At 37.5% G+C, this 20,973-nt stretch overlaps 1 protein-coding gene across 3 annotated transcripts in view; it reads right to left on the bottom strand.

The window, feature by feature from the left end:
- The window catches only part of Lrch (Leucine-rich-repeats and calponin homology domain protein), a 227,553-nt gene that overhangs the window by 31,059 nt on the left and 175,521 nt on the right, over positions 1 to 20,973 (bottom strand). For all 3 annotated transcript variants that reach the window (XM_065217836.1, XM_065217834.1, XM_065217835.1), the window contains exon 2: positions 155 to 299. In XM_065217836.1, coding sequence (XP_065073908.1) covers positions 155 to 299 — 145 coding nt within the window. The remainder of the gene's footprint in view (positions 1 to 154; positions 300 to 20,973) is intronic.

The raw sequence follows: 20,973 nt of genomic DNA, 5'->3' as shown, positions 1-20,973 counted from the left end.
ACCGAACAAAACAATTACAGTGAGTACTGTGAGATGGTCGCCTCAACCGATTCGCTATTGCCGTTCCACATCTTAAAAGTTCCACGAGTCGAGCTTCTAGCAGATATCTAATATATGTATAATTCTAAACAAAGAGACATCAAACCGAACTTACCGTAGATCTAGATAGGTGAGCGAGTGCAGTCCCCGGACCGTGTCCGGTATCGAGCGTATCGTGTTGTGAAAGACGAGTAGGCGTTCGAGGAAGGCCAACGATGTGATGTCCTCTGGCAGTTCGCAGAACCGATTGCGGGACAGATCTGTGAAGGATAAACAAGTAGTAGGAGAAGAATGATGAGTAAGTAAATCGATTGGCTCTTTTATTTTTGCATACAGATAGATTCCGGGTGGGTGGGTGATTGGATGGATGCGGATGCGTACGTGATTTGGCTAGGAAGTTATTTCGAGGAGAGATTCCATCTAGGCCACGTACGTAATGGCGCCTTAACTAGAAGCTATAGAACCAAGCAACGCCCTGTGGCCTTCCAATTCGAGATTAACGAATTAAAGCAAAAGCCAAATCTAATCTTTACTGCTTATTTTAATAGTTTTATTACTTCCTGAGCTTCGACATATTGCCCCCGCTAGGACTGGGTGTTATTAACTTCCAATTAGGCAATCTGCGGTTTCGCCTCTTTCATGTTTACTCGGTAACGTTTCTGTACCGCTGGACGGATGCTGTCATAGTTACACCCAAAAGAAAGTTGCAAAACCCCGGAGCATTTTCCGTCGCCGGACGAGAGTTATACACAAATGGTCATGTGGAATTGATGCACGAAAAAAGTTCTCGGTGTAATATCAAGTGAAACCTGGAGTGGCCGATGATGTTCTGTGCCATTCGATTAAGCGGAATCATTTTGACGGCCTATGTTGTAACAAATTTAACGCATGGCCATCGGTATAATTAGCAGCATGAATATCTACACCACATACAGAGAGAGAAAGAGGATGTAATGAAAATCCAATTGGCCTTAATTGATTGAATCACGATGGCACTCGGATGATGATTCTTGTTGCCCGGAACGCCTCAAAGGGGAATGAGGAAACAGAGGATGTGAATTTTGATGAGACAGTGAAAATTCGGCTCAACTTAACTGCATTGCTCCACTAGGCAATGAGAGGCCTTTTATTGTCCAATCAATTCTCAAATGAGATCAATCATCCTTTGGAACAAGCAATCCGGTACGACAACCTGAAAAATGACATTCACAAAAGCCCGCATAAATCAGTCCATCGTCGTCGTCATTGAGTGCACTTTGCTGTACCTATAGAACATTTTCTGGGCTAGAGCTTGGACGTAATCCAGACAGTCTCTTATTTTATGCTAATCAGTGACGTGAAATCACGGAAAATGGATTGCCCTTTTGCTACGGAGAACGCTGTGCGCGCAGGCTCCTTGTGTTTCCAAGGGCTACCAGCCTCGAAACCGAGCGAGCAAAAAACCAACTCATAAAGTAGTCTCATCAACCTCTGCACCATCCACCATTATGTTCCTCTCAACGGCAAGAAAAAGAAAAAAACCTTCGACAATGAAAGCATACATCTTGTTCTCAAGGAACTGCTGGATTGAATTATTAAGTTCTGTCTTCAGCAAGCAACACAGTGGCGCTTACATGAACATGATCGCCCGACTGTAACCCTCATGCGAGGGATCAAGGGAATCGGAAAGCCGAATGAAAACATGTGACGGTTGTCGTAAATTGTCTCCGAACGGGAACGGATTGTCATACACGCAGAAAATTTGCATGCGCAAATTGCTTCTCTTTTGGTTTAAATTCCTTCAAAAGCAACACTTAACGACTAGCAGTTCAAGCAGGAATTTTACTCCGGTGCATAATTTTACTGCACTTTATTCAAGGCATATGCAAAACGTTACTGCCATGCGTTACAATATTGATGCAAAGTTGATAGAATTTACGCCTACGGATGACACGCTCGTTGTCGTCACTCACCCGTATTCTGTGGAAGTTAACTCCATCGTCATCTTAGTCGTCGTCGTCGACGTCGCAACCGAACCGACGAAGCCATTTGTGGAGTTATTCGTCCTATCGACGGTAGTGCCCTTTGTTTTGCCTCTTCTTCACGGTTACTACGTACCAATTGGAACTCCAAAAACTGCACTCAAGTTTCTAATCCACCATAAAAAACATGGAATTCGTATATCTCTACCGGATCGGGAATCGAACCCACCACCTTCCCGAATGGTATGCTACGACTTGACTGACTAAGCTATCGAATGCAAATGATCACTAATATGCAAAATTCATAAAGCTCGGTGGATTGTAGAGTACACGCGACATCCATCGCATCATCCGTGACTCGTGCCTGTCTCGACGTATCGCACAATCGCACACATCGGGCATAAAATTATAATAAAAGCGGAAATACATCGCATATCTGATGAGGGCTGAAATGTTAATGGGTTCCGAAATTTGCCACAATTTTGAACGGTGAGATTTGTTGACGTCTTGATTAAAAATTAATAAACTATAGGATACAAAAGTGTAAATTAAACAGCTCATTTAGCAGGAATATATTGCAAAATTTAATAAATCATTGAAGAGATGTAATTCAGGGTGTCGACTCAATGAAGAAAATCAAATTCCCTGATATTGCCTGACTTTCCAGCAAATTCCACAATAATTCCAGGTGCAGTACCTACCCGGTTTTGACAATCCCATCGACTATTACATTCTTCAGAACTATACCAGTGCCTTCTGGACATTTTTTCATGGAATACCACATGGACCTCTAATCCATGAAGATTGATCCTATAAAATTTCGAATTGAATAAAGCATTCGATACATTTTATAGAATGCAAATAAGACATAAATCGCGTGTTGCCAAAAACAGGAAGGCAGCGCATTTAGAAAAATACACACATTTTAAACGTGGTAAACACCAGGTAATCAGTTCAAGCAGTAAACGGGACGTTACGGATGTGTGAAGGAACTGCAACCATTGCGATATAAATCTACTTTCCTGGATCTTGAATTTGACTCTGGGACACGTTCGAAGTGTTCACAATTTGTCTATGAAAATTCACTCAAATCTTAACAGGATTTTATTTGATTGTTCTTAAGCATTTCCTTTAAAATCATTTCCATTCAAAGCATTTTTTTTAGAATTCGCCTTATTTTTTTTAATACTCTCTTGAAATTCGTTCATAGATTCTCTTTGAATTTTAAACTCTTTCAATGAAGCTTAATTTTTTTAATTCGCTTCAATTCTCGGAATTCCTTGCAGAATTCGCATGAAATTCACCTCGGGATTCTTGACCACCTTTCCCTGCCAACACCATCGGGAATGAGAAATTCTCCCGTCGGAAATTGTCTTCAAATTTTGTTCAGTATTATCTTGGGGTTCTCCTTTAAATTCATCTGGAAATTGCTTGGAACTCTCCTTAAAATTATCTAGAATTTCTTTTCGAAATGCGCATGGAATTATCCACAGAATTTTCTTTGGAATTGCACCCTTCAAATTCAATTCCCTTGGTATCTTTTTACGAATCCTGGGTTCCTCTTCACAATCGTCATGGAATTTTCTAGAGAAGTGCTTAAATTTTTACTCTGAACTCACTCAATTGACATGGGTGTCGAAACTCTCGTAGAGATTTTCCTAAATCTCTCCAAAAATGTTTTCTGAAATACTTTGGTTTTATTTCTAGTATTCATTATAAAATCTGTCAAAATTTGTTTTGGAAAAAAAATCTTCAAAGTGACTGTATCCTAAAAATCTAGACGAGTCCAAGGGTCTTAAAATCTCATTTTTTTTTAAATAGAGGAAGTAATTTTTTTCGGATTTGTCATCGAAATTCACGGGATCTTCCCGGTTTTTTCCCGGTGGCTTCAGCCCGGTTTTTCGGTTTCCCGGATCACTGGTCACCCTGCAGTTTAGATATGAAGCACTTGTCTTTAATCCCATTATTTTTTTTTACCTTGCACTCATTTTGAGACCCAGCTCCACTATAAAATTATACGAATATACGTTTAACCAAAAACTAATTCGCGGACGGATTTGGGAAATAGTAAACACAGCGATTTCACCAAAAAAAATATGTAAGGTTATTCAAGCTAATTTTACGGTTGTAGCTCAGTTAAAAAGCAGTTATACATCAAAAATAGACGTCACATTTAGTTTGACATTTCGTTGTCATAATTGGAGGGACATTCGAATGAAGGCTAGCATTTTCCAAAGAGGCTAGCATTTTTTTAAAGCTTTTTAATGAGAAATAAAGGAAAAAAATATTCAACGGGGTAGTTTTTGTTATTTAAATTTAAACACTTGTCTGAATTTTTACCCAAAATGAATTGATTTTTTTCACCGTGTATATTTTTTCTGAAAGGATTTTTCCTCTACAACTTCAGACGTCATTTTGATTGAAAGTGACGTTTTCGAGATAAGATTTATTGAAAAATCTCGAATACTCCATTTAGAAGTTTTGTTTGAATCCCGCAAAAATGACCGAATTTTAGCAAAAACTAGAGTCGGTGTATAATGAGTCACGCCAAGAGTGAAGCCAAGTCTACCTATTGAACTGTCAAATCGGCTACCTATCGTGCAAAGTAAATAAACATTACGATGCTATGAAAGGTCCACGAAAGGTATTGCAATGAAATATAAAATAAAATTGAAGAAATCATCATAAACACGCAGCGAGCATTAAATGGTCATGGGATACGTTTGGTTTTGATCAGTAATGAGAATTTCTACTATTTTTTGATAAGATAATTTGACAAAATCACTGATATTATGATTCACTACAGCCGTTATTTTTGGTTTTTGCTAGAAGTCATTTAAAGTTGATGTAGAAGTCCTCTGTTGCCAAGTGAAAAGAAAGGGAATCCTTCGGAAACCGTGATGCGAGTTCAACTGTTTTTCTCTTGGCGTGACTCATTATACACCGACTCTAGCAAAAACGTGAATGATTGACCGTAACAAACAATTATGCGAAGTTTCATGTAAATCGGAGAAGATCGTGTCTTTAGTAAATGTTCATAAAATCAACTGTTCTGCAACTTTGTGCAAGACATAGAACCACTATCTCGTAACTGGAAAAAGTTAGAATTCGGATGTGTAATTCTAGCTTAAAGATTATTCAGGTGTTTATTTCAAAAGATGCCGGATATTATTTTGAGTAACTTCTCCCTAAACATCTAGTCTCGAAATCGTTGAAAAAGGGTAGAAAATATATTTGACCGTCTTTATTCAGATTTGTGCCACTGTGCAGCGGTGAAAATAATTGTTATAATCCGGCAGAAATGTAATCGCTCAGGCCAGAAAAAAAGTAAAAAATATTATTTTTTTAGCTCCACTACCGATGGTATGTTGATATGACATACTTTTGTAATGCTGTAGTGCTGTATAATATTAGAAATGGTAAATTTTATGTTCACTAATCTGAAGGATTATTTTAAGTGCGATTTTAAAACACAAATCAGTAAACAATCATTGAATTAACTTGAGGCACCAATCTTCATCGATTTGTGCACAGATCCTCATTGTGACACGAGAAAGTCTGAAGTCTTGTTCGCCTTTCCAATTGCCGAACATGTTTAAACATGTGAATAGGTCTGTTGAAGATCCATCCTCCCCTGGTTCTCCTTTCAAATCCAACAATTTTAAATTGATTGTATTCAAATTTGCCTCACTTTCCTGTTCGTTACTAAATATTTAAAAAAAATCCCAATATGACGAAGACGCCCACATCTCATCATAATTACGCACTTGCAAGCCTTCTTCGACATTTGACTCTTTGTTTATGTCTCGAAACCCAACTTCAACCGGTTCAAAGTTGCAAGAGAGAAAAGTTATGAATGAAAACTGCGAAGGCGTCCTTCACGGTTCGACTTAACCGCACATACCGGTTTCAAATTATGACCAATCTAAATCACGTTGGCTGATCAGCGCCACATGAGAATCAAGTTTACAATTGGGGCCCCGCTCGCGAACATATGGAGCGGAGGTTGTCACCGTGTGTGTTGCTGTGTCGCCAGGTTGTGCAGGCTGAAGCCCTCAAAAAATATTAGAGTTGGCGTTGCGGCGGGCAGCATAATTCAGGAAATCCCACGCTCGCTTCTAATCACCTAAGACGCCGTTACCCCCGACCGTGATGCATACCAGAATGTCCAGGTCAAATAGCAAAAACAATTAAGTTAAGACTCGACACTTAAATAAAGAAACAGAATTTTGAAATTTATTATCAAATTATGTTTCATGCATTTTTTAAGTCCGAAATATGACATATTTTTATAAGTATCAGTTACATGTAAATTCCTCGAAAGGCATTAGACCGAACGCAATGGTCCCAGTGTATCATTACCGAATGTTATAAAATGATAGATTGGTAGACGCGTTTGTTGAAGCGAAGACTACAAATCAAGAAGACTGGCAACTTTACCAAAAATCAGGAGACAGTAACGGCAACGCCTCTTCTGAGCAAAAGTGGAACCTGTGTATGATGGTGTGTGTTGATTCACGAGTGCTTTCACACACATAAATAGAAATAAATAGCTGTCAATAATTGGTTTTGTTATTATTGTCGTAAAAAGAGAAACGTTTCTTTCTTTGCTTTATGCTGACAACGAGTAAAATTCCAGCTGAAATTGAACTGATGCGCAAGTAAATTTGTGTTGAAAATTGTGGGCATTCGTATGTTGCATTTATGGGCATTCGTATGGTGCATTAGTAAAATGCATGCCCGTTCCGCATGGCTTTGGCACCTGGCCACAGCGGGGGGAGTTAAGTTGTGACGCTCGGCAACTTGGCACAGTACTCGCTGACCATTTTCCAACATTAGATCCTGCTACGCCTTCCGTTGGATCGTGATGTACGTAGGGGAAACGCTCCTATAGTTGCTGTACGTTAGAAGCGTTAGGTTCCTATAGTTGTGCATGGAGACTCAATACACAACTATAGGAACCTAACGCTTCTAACGTACCGCAACTATAGGAGCGTTTACCCTAACGTATCTTTCTTCTTTTTAAATCCTTGAATGCTGCTTCCGAATGACGGTAGTTCACTTAATGATGGTGGAAGCTGCCAATTCCTTATTATTGATTGCTTCCAACAGGCAAAATAAACAATATTTCGGTTCCTCGTTCACAAGTAAAAGTTACTTTCACTACACACTTTGAAATACCTAATGTTACACGTGACGGAATCCATTTTTGACATAAAGAATGAGATGTATGTCATGTAAAATTAAGTGCTCTGAGACTGAAAACTTCGAAAGTACGTTTTATTGAGCTGAATTTCGTATTTTGAATGAATTGAATGAATTTCGCATGAATCGCATGAATTTTTCTAAGTGTGTAGGTATCGATCCGAGTTTCAATCTTCTACTTGATCCACCATGACAAGTTTTTCAGTTTGGAGTTGGAAAACCACCGGCTTGTTGGGATTAGGATACAAATTGCCGTGAAATTTTGTAGAGCAAAACAAAAACAGCAACGAGTACCGTGTTATGATTATTCATTTCGGTGACATTAGATCACACACACAGTCACTGTAAATAAGCAGCCTCACTAACACTTGTGCTTCAAAGTTCCACCTTTGATTGACAGAGGCGTCGTTATCACACACTAAGATTTTTTTTACTGGGTTTTTGAATTGCTGAAAAAGTCGGTAAAATTCAAGTGACCGTTATCCGTAAGGAATCAATTAAATCGACTAATTTTATTTTCTATCATTAAATGAGGTTAACATAACTAAGTATGTACAAGTTCAGAACAAATTTTCTCATTAATAAATTTTCCACAGATTTTTAAACTTTTACCGAACAGTTCCGCAATTCAAAAACTCAGTAAAACCGTACTGACTCGATTAGTGTGCAGTGATGTTTGACATTTGTATGGGAGAAGGGAACAGTTGCCAGTCTTCTTGATTTGTAGTCTTCGGTTGAAGGCTAGGCTAGGCCAGTTTTTTTTACATTCTTGGTAACTTTCCGAGATTTAGAAATTTTAAATAGGGCTCTATTTTCAAGTTTTCAATTAACAAACAAAACAATATCTTGAACAAAGATAAAATTTTAGAATTCTGACACAAAAATTATCTGGTGAATTTGTATAAGAATGTCAATTGAGTTTTGATCAGAATAGTGGTCCTCTACAATTGACTCTCTGTAGGAAGTCTTAGGACAATTGTAAAGGAATTTGACTAGAACTCCCAGGTAATTTTGAGAAGCATTTCAAGATCACATACATAGAAATCGCTTAAAAATTATTCAAACACTCAATCAATCAGATAATTCTGAGGAGAGCTAGAATTGAATATCGATAGTGATTCCACAAGCATTTAATATAATTTAAAAACATCTTTGCAAAATTTCAAGCTAGTTTCATGGAATTTCCGGCAAGGTCCCTAGAAGAAATTTTGAACATTATTTCCAAAAGTTTCGGAGTAGCGTTCCAGGAGATTCTAATGAAATTCTAAGGAGAGTCTCATGTGAATTCATTTTCCATTTTTCATTGCGTGCATACCCTTTATAAATAAATAAAATTTAATAAAGGATTGATTAAAAACACAGATGATTTCTACTGTGACTAAATCTAGCATTCCTTCTAAAAAATCAAATGCTGTGCTTAATAATTTATTATTAGATCAGAACAAAAAAATGTACGGTGATAATTAATCTGTTAATATGCTTTTACAAGCAGGTTCAAATGCACTTTTGGTAAGCATTAAGGTTCAATTTACGTTGATGCGTTTTCGAAAAATTCAAATGCAGTTTTTTCGACGCATCATTTCAGATTGCAAAAAGCTCGCGTCATTTTGTGTAAAATAGCAGAAAGAATAGAATGACGCGAGCTTTTTGCAATCTAAAATTATGCGTCAAAAAAAGTGCTTTCTGGTAACATTAGTGTGCATCTTTCCAAATGTGATAAAGATCCAGGTCAGCCGTAGTAGCCTAATTAAACAACCTCAAGGTTTTGCAAAAGCCCAGGGTCTAACGAGAGTCTCATGAGAATTTCAAGAAAATTCAAAGAGATTCTTTCGACGCCAATTTTAAAGGAATTCTCAGGAAAATTTCCATACAATTTCGAGGTGAAATCCAAGGAAATTTTGGAAGAATGCTTTCGAGATTCTAAAGGGCATACCAAATGATTTCTGAGGAATATTCTAAGGCAATTTAAAAAAAAAACTATGGAGAGGAATTATAGCAAATTCTCGTGAGAATAATTAAGAATACGATCCGGAGCGAATTATCTGAGTATTCTGAATGAAATTCCTAAAGTGTTCTGCATATAATGCACAGAATTTCGAATCTATTATGGAGAAACTTTCTAGGAAATATCGGAGAGAATCATTAGACGAAATCCTGAAAGTAACTCTCACGTGAAGGTCACGATTCAAATCTTATCCCTGCCACACAAGTCACGGATGACCTAAAATATTGTACAGTGACTATGACACAAAAAAATCTATGAAAATATTTTGAAATAATCTTAAGGAAATCTTTTGGAATTTAAAAAAAAAACTTTCCAAATAAACAATTTAGCTAATTCAGACATTGACCCGCAAGATCCCGTACACATCAATTCAAGTTCAAAATTAGGGGAAATGGCTCTAATGTCAGCCTATGGATCTAAGATTGGGCCCATCGCTAAAAATCTGCTATTTATCAATTTTATCTAATTGAACGCGTCATTGGGATGGCTCTAATAGATATTTTTGGTCGCTATTGAAAATTTAGTCGATTGCTGAATTTATGTATGGGCCCAAATTTGGGGCATTTAAGCCAACATTACATCCATTTCGCCTAGGATTTTTTTTAAGATTCAGAGTTTTTGATTGGTCATTGGGATCATGTGACCAGTCTTGTAATCGGTCACATTTTCTGTGATAATCGACTGCCTTTGCTTCCGACACTTGCAAAACAAGCTATCAAATTACAGTACCAAACTAAAATGTCATATGACAGGCTCTGTCATACGACACTGTCGCCGAAGACCGTCGCGAATGAATTGTGTGAATTCTAAAAATTATGATCCGAAATGGTTTAATTTACACCAAATTGAGGAATTAGAACGAAATCACACATGTCATATGATAGTTATTTGATAAAATTTATTTTGGCTCGAATGTTGCTCTACCGTTTGTGTTGTGTAAGAGAGACGACGGTAGAGCATGAGAGTACAAATACAAACAGACTGTTGCGCACGACAACGAAGCGAGTGTAGTAAAAACGTCAACCATTTCAAACCTTGCTTGTAATATAAAAAAAGTTCGTACCTCAATAATTTTTTTTTTTAAATCATCATTGTCATCGAAGATTGCAAAAAATAACAAAAAATCACGTTTCCGATGCTTAGGAAATGTTAAGAATTTTCACTGAAATCATTTAAGAAAATCTTGGTCGATCTTGGATTTGACAACTTTCTAAAATTCTTGGATTGACATTTATTTTACATTCAATTGAAGTGTGTTGTTACTTCGTACGTGAAGTTTAAGATTTTCAGAGTTAAAGGAAATGCTGCACTAATATCAACATGAAGCTTTAGTGTGATAATTTATTAGCTACACTCCTAGAAAAAATAATGTTAATTTAGGTGCTCTGAGACTGACATATACGAGCGGGGAGTCGAGTTTCGAACGCCCTTGGATACGGTTTGTTCTCTGTTTTGTGCGTGCATTCGCTTTCATAGTTTTCGGCTGAATTTGCCGGATTAGCGCTGGCACTCTGCCTCCCGGACGGTTATACGTGTGTGAGTGGTGGTTTTCTCGCTTTCCGAGAAGTTTTAGAATCGAGAAAGAAAACATGATTCATCATGTTTGCAAGCAACAGAAGATTTGACGCTATCTGCGTTTGATTTTTTCTCCCGGTCCAGAAATTTGTGGCATCGCGAGTGATAATTTTAATTCTAGTTTATTTACGCGGTGATAATGTTGGTTCACTCGCAACTATTTTTGAAAAAAAAGTGTTTTCGAACGAAAGTGTACCAAAAGTGCTTCTGAACGTGTTTCGCAGTTGGGTGTGGTGAAATTCGTGCATTCCCGGTTGATTGTCGAAATCCGTATCACAAAATTGCCCACCGATTCCTTTTTTTTGCCGTTCGACGACGACGGGTGTGCTTTCGCAAGAGTTACGATGCAATGAGCAGAAAAACGCAGTCCTAGGTCCTTTCATATTAAAAATTTATGGTAAGATCACTTGTTTATCGTGTATTTTGTAAAACTTTTCGTTGTCGCCGGTGCCGGGTTTGAATAGTTATAAAAACTTGAGTAACGCTATAATGTGATATGAGGGGCTCGGTGGCCTTAGAGCAACCGGTTTTGCTTACTGAGCAGAACATCGTGAGTCTAATCTCAAGCCCATCCACATTCAAGATTCGTCAATCGTTTTATTTGTTAACATGACTACGTTGTAATAACAGCAACTCGATGATTAAAAAGGAGCTCGTCTGCCTAATGGCAAACGTTTTTGCTTACTGAGCAGAAGACCGTGGGTTCAATCCTAAGCTCCTTCGCGTTATATGATTGTTAGGACATCAATTCAGCTTATCGTTTACCAAAACGAACCCTGCTGCAAACCCAACCCTATTACCCAATATCCCAGTGATTCCTCGTGGAAGTGCAGAGGTGTTCTCGGCTTCCATCAAAGCGAGTGTCACGTCAACACATTCCTACCCCTTCCTTTCTTGACCTGTGTTCGGGTGCGGCCGGCGCTGGTATTGCCTAGTTTTAGATCACCAGTATTTACACATTGAGGATGATTGCTAGTCCCAAGCATCGTCTATTGGTTCTCTGTGTAATTACAGATGATGTGGCAGTAACAGAGTAGCAACCGTGGGCGGTCAATAATGCCATGCTCATGCTCTGAGACTGACATATACGAGCGTCAATCTTGACATAAAATTGAGTCATACAGGGTGGCCAGTGAATTTTCATTTTGAAATTCCCGGTTGTCCCGGTTTAAATCGTAAAAAATTCCCGGTTGTTCATATTAAACAAAAAAAAAACCAAATTGAACGCATTTTTAAGAACGCTCGGAAAGGACAAAAAAATGTGATTTAAGAAGATTCCGAAGATTCTGTGGCTTTAAAATTTGAGTAGTGTCTGAAACTAGACTATTTTTTTCAAAATTTGTGATTAATAACAATCATCGTGATGCAAGATTTGGAGTAAAAATAATAACTCATGCTTTATTAAGTACCTAAACTGCTATGTAATCTAAAATTTAACGTGTTTCAAGTAATTTTGACTTTGATCTATATTTATTATAGCTTATAGGTGACATCTTCAAGTGACTAAAATGCTTCACTTTGAAATTAGTTTCCTAGCTGAATTTTGAATTATATAAGGCATATGCTCCAACTACACTCACACGTTTCCACTATGTCGTCCCACAAAATTACGTATGGATATGTCACAATAGAAGCACGCCACAGTGGAAATCCGGAGCCATAGTTCAAACACTTATCCCAAACCAAAATGAAGCATATATAAGATTAGTTACAATACCATGGTGGTGTTTAATATTGTTCCCTGAGTAATGCTTCAATGAAAACAACAATGAAAGCTTGTCACGCAAATAGAAGGAGCACCGTTGGGCACTTTCTGAAATATTTCAATAGTATAATTTCCTTGCAAACCCAAATAAATCTATCTGCCTGAAAATAAATAAAATAAGAGTGATTTGCGGCAAAACCCGCCAGTATCGCACTCAACGTCAATGCCTATACGTAAGCGTACTACAACGCGGCTTTCAAATAAAGGAGTAACAAGTGTGATACTATCACTTCATACTAGAACTTTGGTTCTCTTATGCAATGGTTCATCAGAGAGGGGAAGCTCACTAATCCTCATCGCATGCTCATGACGCTATTCTGTCACGGCATGTACCAACGATACCGGACCTAAACCAACCGTCTCCAACGCTCCACTATGAAGCATAAGATTAGGCCCGCCCAACAACGTCCAGGTTAAAAACTAGCCAAGGGGAGGGAACAATTTCAAGATAATTCAGAGCAGAATTCCAAGTCAATTCTGGAATTCATGTCAAGAGAATGTTGAACAACAAAAAATTAGACCCCGGAAAAGAATTCAGTTTCGGTTTTTACAAATATTTGTTTCGAAAGTCCAGTATCTTCAATATTTTCTTTTAAGGACCATGCACTTTGCATCTGAAATTGAGACGACAAAAATCAATTTTCAATATTGCTGAGTGATTAAATTCTAAAAATAATAACACGGGAAACTGAAGAAAATTATGCAGCAAATAAAATAAGACATTCATTTGGTAAAGGATAATTCTGTTTTAATGATTTATTCTGAAATTTTGGTGTAAAAATTTGTTCCTATTGTATGGTTAATTTATGTTTCCGGTTCTCTCACCGAATTCCCGGGGTTTTCCTGGTTTTCCCGGTAACTTTTAAAATTCCCGGATATTTCCAGGTATCCCGGTTTTTCCGGTTTGCTGGCCATCCTGGTCATAATAGACGCGAAATTCAGCTCAATCAAACGTACTTTCGAACTTTTCAGTCTCGGAGCACTTAATTTTACATGACATGTTTGTTTACGTCTCTCATCCTTTTTGTCAAAGTAAGTGTAAGATCAGGTATTTCTAAGTGTGTAGGGAATGTTCTGGAGCGGATAGATTGATAGATCCATTAGAGTACGACAGTGTGAAAATTGAACGGAAGTTGAAATTGAACGAGGGGCCATTAATGCAACAATACTTATCAAATGCGCACTATTTTACATAACTCACACTTTGCTGGGTGAGGGGATTTGAGGTATTTCCTCGCTTAATTTCAAGTTCTGTTAAATTTTCACATGGCCGTACTCTAACGGAACTATCAATCTATCCTCTTTAGAACTTTCTCTAACTAATAAATTATCGCACTAAACCTTCATGTGATATTAGTATAACAATTTCTCCCAACCTTATTTGCTTTACATCTTAGACTTCATTTCAGGTATTTCATACTAAGGAAATGTTCAGAATTCTGAGTTGGAGGAAATATTTAAGATTCAAGTGAAATATTCTAGATATTCTAGACTTAGAATTTTAATCGAACATACTTTAATTAAAATATGTATTGAAAATATATATTTAATGTTATCAAATTATTAGTGATTCTGGTCGGTTCACAGCTCTTCTTGTCAGACTTGACACGCTAATTTTTTATGAATCTAGTTAACAATGCGATTTGGTGTGATTTTTTAAAGGCAAATTCTTTACTTTCTACATTTATTGGTCGTAAAAAAGTAATTTTAGTGACTGCATTTTAAGAAATAGTCTCTAATTTAGGTGGTGCAAGTAGTGTATTTTTAGTGGCTAACTTGAAAATAGTGACCTATTCACTAAAAAGTGACCTGTTACCAATCCTGTCTGACGAATTTCTAGGTGATTCTGAAGAGAATTGTATGGGGATTGTTAGGAGAATAACAGGTAAATTTTAAGGAGAATTTCAAGAGAAATACAAACAGAATTTGAAGGGTTTAGATTATAATTTCAAAGGAATACTGAGGGATATTCAGAAGTGAACTTTAAGGATGGTGGTTATTTGTGGGAAAAATAAAAGCAAAATTGCAGAAAATATTTTCTAAAGATAAAAAAAAATAACTCTATGAGTCAATAAAACAGCAAAAAAAGGGTTATCTTCCATTTAATTCCACTTAATTAATGTTGGTATCCATGACAGATACGTATTTCGACTACAATGTGCAGTTTTCATCAGTGTCATTCCCACTAAAGAACTATTCAAAATCTAACCCCCTTAGAACTAAGTACTCATCCCCAATTTCATTACTTCATTATGATGGCCTTTGGGATTTTCCTTATTAGAGAGTTGAATAGATTTTTAGTTTACTTAAATCTTTGGTTTTAATTAGTTAGGTAGGTTCCGATTCAACACATTGTAGTTTCATTTTTATACCTGTGATCTTGACTTTGATGAGGGGATGAGTACTTAAGGGGGTTAGATTTTGAATAGTTCTTTAGTGGGAATGACACTGATGAAGACTGCACATTGTAGTCGAAATACGTATCTGTCATGGATACCAAAATTAATTAAGTGGAATTAAATGGAAGATAACCCTTTTTTTGCTGTTTTATTTAAGCATTCCGCTAACAACCCAATTTCATTACTTCATCTAAAGTAGTTAAAATGTGAGATTTTGAATTTTTTTAAGATAACAGATTTGAAAAACAAAAAACCTTATTTATTAAATAGTCGTGCAGTTAAAATTGTCAAGGCTCTGAGACTTGGAATCATTTTAAGGGTTATAACAAATTACAGAACAATCTATAGAATCTTGCGGACAAACCCTGGAATTTTTAGTAAAATTTTAAAGTATTCAAAATGTTGATTTCAAACAAATATTGAAGAGGATTCCCACATAGTTTTTGAAGGAGTAGTTCTGATCAGAATTCCAGAATTATTCTGACATGAAGTTCTTAGAAATTGATAGAAGAATTTGGACGGATTTCTGTGGAAAAGAATTCAAGTTCTAAATTAAATTCTTAGGTAATTTTTGAAGATTTCAAAAGGACCTGTGAAAAAAAAACACTTTAAAGAAAATTCCAACGTGATTCTGAGGAGATTTGTATGAGGATAGTGAGAAAAAAGAATAATCCCAAGAGAATTATGATGAAAATTCAACAAGACACAGAGTTCTAAGAGTGTTCTGGCGATAATTAAAACCCTAGTGCGAAAGATGCATCACAGTTCTCCAACAAAATTCATTGCTAATAATAAGAAATAAATTCTTAAAAATACTCCAAGGGGTTTCTAAAAAAAAAATTCGAAAGATTCATGGTATTATAATTATTACGCAGAGCGTTTTCTGGTTAATTTCAGAAGAAATCCATGATAATTCAGAGAAGAATTCTGGAATTCATATCATGATAATTTTGAATAAAATTAAAATCCCGGAATAGAATAGTTCAGTTTCAGTGTTCGGGAGCAGCGTGAATACCACCCACCCAAGGATACAACCCTGGGTAGACAAACTCTCTACTCTCTGCGACGGACACCAAGAGAAGATACACATCATCGATCGGTTTGGAGAGATCGGTGGCGTCATGGATTCATGATTACGGGTGATCGGGTAGATCCTACATCTACAAAATTAGATATATAGTTGCAATCTGCATGGTATGGTAAACGGATCCAAGGGCTAATATCAAAGGTTTTATGTATAAATGTAAATACGTTGTGCGTTAAATAAAGTAGTTTTATTGTAAAGTGTCAGTGTAATGTAAAACCCGTGTTTTTGTAACCAACGATGGCCGAAACATTCCCGTAAGACACCATGAAGGACAGGATATTGGACCCCATTTTCACCGGGAAATATATGTCAGCCAGAGGCTTTTTACCCCCTTTCGATGTTGTGGGTTGGATGGAAAAGGCCCCAATATTTGTTTCTTAGGTCCAGCATCTTCAATATTTTGTTTTAAGGACCATGCACTTTACATCTGAAATTGAGTGATTAAATTCTAAAAATAATAAGACGGGAATCTGAAGAAAATTATGCAGCAAATATAGAAAGACATTCATTTGGTAAATAATCACTCTGTTTTAATGGTTTATTCTGAAATTCTGGTTTAAACATTTATTCCTATGGTTAATTTTTTCCCAGTTCTCTCATTGAATTCCCGGGTTTATCCCAGTTTTCCCGGTTACTTTTCAAATTCCGGATATTTCCCGGTATTCCCGGTTTTCCCGGTTCACTGGCCACCCTGCAACAACACCCTATTATGCAAAGCTTCATGCAAATCGGAGAAGGTCACATCAGTTCCGTTTGTCATTTGACGTGGAACTGCTCATAAACAAACTAATTTCTGGGGATGTTTAGACTAAAAAAAAAGACGACGGTGGTTGCAATCAAATTGCCATTGAAAAATGTTGGTCGTCTCTCTTCTAGGTCGAGATTGATGCCAAACGACACCGAGCACGATTGCCATTTAATGCGACGTACGATTATATGGTCAAACATTCGAGCTATGGGAAACGGACTTTTGAAGCTGGATCACGTGGTGAGACGTGACATTTGACATTCGATATTTTGGCAGCGCTGTTGCCGCATTGCTGTCGAGGTAGGAAAAATTGATTGATGGAAATGTGTTTTCGATCTCATTTTAGTGGGATATCTCTGGCATCGAGATAAAAAAAAAATGCGCTGCGATTTTATGACGAGGATAGAGTTATGAATTATTCTTAAAACAAAACCAAGGTTCTGCAGGCTATGTATAAAAATGTAAAATTCAATCAGTTTCAAAATGTTAAACAATGGGTTCTCTTCAACGAAAAAAAAAACATTTCCCCTCAATTGCATTACATTCGGTTCCTTGTCTCTCTTTGCCAAGTGTAATCACTAAATTTCACATATTGAATAATTCATCTAAATCCCACACCTGAGACCACCAGTGCAGATGAATGTCATATCAGTATTAATATTTATGAATCAATTCTCCCTACTGGTCCTATTTCAGTTCTTGGGACTTCCACCTTCCTAACCAGCATATATGTACATCGCTTGTTCGCTTGCTGTTACAGTTAGGAAATGACAAATCGCCCTGCCTACCCAAAGTCAAATAAATTCATCAACTTGCGTTTGCCACGTCGTCACCACGAATTCATTTTTAACTCAATAAAAAAAACCGCAATTTTATCATCGTGCGAAATATTGCGGTTTGGCGCAGGAAACCATAGAAATGATCAGTGTGACAAAGAGTTGATATTCAGATTTTTTTTTTATAATTCAGCCAAGGTCTTCAAGCTTTAATTAAATGTCAACCGGTGTTTGTTCCACCATGCTCTTCAATTGAAAAGAGTCTTTCCGCGATTTAAAAGCGAACAAGCGCATCGCGGGAAAAGTGTTTACTCAGATCGGAAGCAGCCATTTTTCGAGAGGAAATTGAATAACACTTAGGTACGGCTGCAATTCGCGCTTTTGCGGGAAATGCCTTGAAACGAATCCAGAATGATGAAACTGTGTGCAAACATCGACCGTCTTCTGTCGGATGCAGCAGTCGCCGTCTTCATCGGTGGAATCAACAAGACATGTCGATTCTAATTGATTCTTCCCGTATCGTTCGGAAGATCTAGAGCTATTCCGCTCCACCCCTACGCACGTGTCGAAACTCACAAAGCCGAATGTCACAGCACTGGCAGGGAATTAACAAGTGGGAAACGGGATCCCATGTAGGCAAAGTTTAATGCACCATCGAAAGCCTTTCGTTCGGGGAAATTCGATACAAATCAATTGTCGTGGTTGGAAGCCACTAATCGGCTTTACCGCACACACGCTCTGCCATAAGCTCTTCCCACAAGTCCGGTTCCGGACCCAAGTTCCGTTCGCCGCCGACGACGGGTGCAGTTCAACCGGTCAATTTCCATATTCATGGCTGATGGCTCCCTATTTATGGCTTCCCATAAATCTTCGTTCGTGTTGGAATAAATATATACTCCCGGAATATTTTCCGTCCATATTTTATCACGGCAACGTGTGGAAAACTCGCTGTAGCTCGTTCTGAGGTTTTCCCTTATCAGCAGTAAGTTTTTGTTTTCCCCTTCTTTTCGTTACCTAAATAGGGGATCTACCCAAATCCCAATCGTCAATACTTTAGGCTTTAGGCTCCAGGGAATGTCGAAAGGAATGAAACTGGGTTAAAGTAAGCATCTTGGGAGTTTGGGAAATTGGGGATTATTCACGTGCTGCTACTGCTGCTTTTCCCCTAAAATCTGGAACAATTCACGTCGCTGCTGGTGGCTGTGGCAGTTTTCGAGTGTATGAAATCGATTTTAGAATTCGAAGGTATAAATCACCTCTTCGGCGACCGTCGCCGTCTGGAGGTAGGAGACGAGAAATGCAAAATTAGGAAAACATGTTGGCGGGAGATCGGCAAATGGCATTTCCCCTTTTATTCTCGTTTGGCCCGAAGGGGGTGTGTCTGACAATTTGTGAAACAAAATGGAATGAATATTTTACTAACTGCTTTTGGTGATGTGATTTCCGATCCGACCGAAGCAGGGTGGTGTTCGTGTTGAAAGTCAATCGGAAGAGTCATATGTTGCAATATTGGGATAAGACAAATGGTGGTTTTTTGTTCTGTTTTTGCCATTTGCTGAAGGAATGTTTTGATGAAAAAAGATACCTATTGTGTTCGAAAGGGTCAATATAGGTAAACATTTTCAAATTAGTTCGGATTTGGACTTAAGGTCAAATATGGGTCACTATGTCATAATTTACATTTGTGGTAGGACATTGATATTGCTCAAATAAAGAATAACAGTAAATGAATAGAAGGCAAACAATGTGTTTTTTTCTTCACCTGCGTAGGATACCGCACCCATTTAAACACAACACATGGACCGGGACCAACAACTTTACATCCCTTCCGAAGGAAGACGTGACCAGAGATTTGTATGCCTCAGAAAAATCCCATCGACCTCGGCTAGGATTTAACCCAGACCCATTGGGGAGAGAAAGCAGTCACGCTAACCACTACACCAGCGGGGCCGGTTCCCTATTTAAAAAAAAAAATCAAAAAATCTGGTTCTGAGATCATCCAGAATGAACAATGACCGTAAAATTCGTAGCTGCAATTCCGTGATTGACAGACTCAGAGAAACTTGCACAAAGAATCAAATGAATGAGGCTTGGGATTAGTAATCCTTTCTCCGAATGAAAACAGCGATGAATCCGTACTATCAAAATCAATAACGGCGCCGGAAACGTCCATATGGCTGTTCATAATCTACGTAGACCGATTTTAAGAGGTTCTTCCTTTTTTTTCCTTGATTTATTTTCCATCGATCTTGTTTTCCGTGCTGAGCACCAATGCTATCGGCGCCAGGGAGGCATCTCCCACACCTGGACCCTACCTATCGACCCTTCAACTCATGAACCGGGCACCAACGGCATTACTTCCCTTCCGAAGGAAGGCATGATCAGAGATGTTATGCCTCCGAACATCCCGGCGTCGCCGACTGGGATTGAACCCAGGCCTGCTAGGGTGAGAGGTAATCACGCTTACCACTACACCACCGGCGCCCCTAAAACTTAATTCTTAGGAGACTTTCAATGAGAGTAGAATTCCAAGTGAAGGAGTGAGATTAAAATGGAAATCTGAAAAGAATTCAATGACAAATCTGAGAATCTTTCCATAAGATTTCTTACTGAGAAGAACTTCAAGGCTATTCCTAGGAAAATTAAAAAAAATGAATTCAAAGGATAGTTTCAACGACATTTTGAGGAATATTTCAATTGAATTGCGATAAATATTCTAACTATATTCTTGAGATTTTTATAGAGAATACAGAAAAGCGTTCCAAGTGAATTTCTGAAATAATTCCATGAGAGTTTTGGAAGAATACGAGTGGAAGATTAGGAGAACTTCAAGCGAATTTTCTAGAGAAATCTCCGTTAAATATGTAATGGACTATTCTGAGGTCTTCAGAACAGCTTTAAAGTTCCCAAAATATACCTGAAGTTAATGAAAGTTTTTTTTGTAGTTTGAGAAACTAGCATGATGCTAGCAATAATTCTCATTAACGTTTTCAACTTCTCTAAACTTTTTCGAACTTTCTAAAGTTTCCACAATTTTCCAAACAATCATGAATCTTCTCTAAATTTTTAACAATTCACTGAATTTCTCAAAACTTTTGTAAAATTAATGTTATTTCACTGCTCTGAAATATCTCTGATCTGAGGATATCTGGGAAATTCTTGAAATTTCCCACTAATCTAGTGACACTAATGAACTGAACTACCCTGAAATTCACCTTGTTGTTGGAGCTTTACTAAACATATTTTAAATGCTCCCGAAATGTCCATATAAGTTCCTGAAGTTCTCAGATTTCCCTTAAGTTCCATAGACTTTATGAAGTTCTCGAAATGTTTCTGAAGATCTCTGTACTTCTGTGAAGTTTTCGAAGTTATTCTGAAATTTCAAGAACTTATTTAAACTCTCGTAACGAAAT

Source organism: Ochlerotatus camptorhynchus, unplaced genomic scaffold (assembly GCF_037179485.1).
Source record: "Ochlerotatus camptorhynchus isolate MF236.1 unplaced genomic scaffold, CSIRO-AGI_Acam_v1.1 ptg000080l, whole genome shotgun sequence".
NCBI lineage: Eukaryota > Metazoa > Arthropoda > Insecta > Diptera > Culicidae > Ochlerotatus > Ochlerotatus camptorhynchus.
This window is presented reverse-complemented; position numbering and strand designations above follow the sequence as displayed.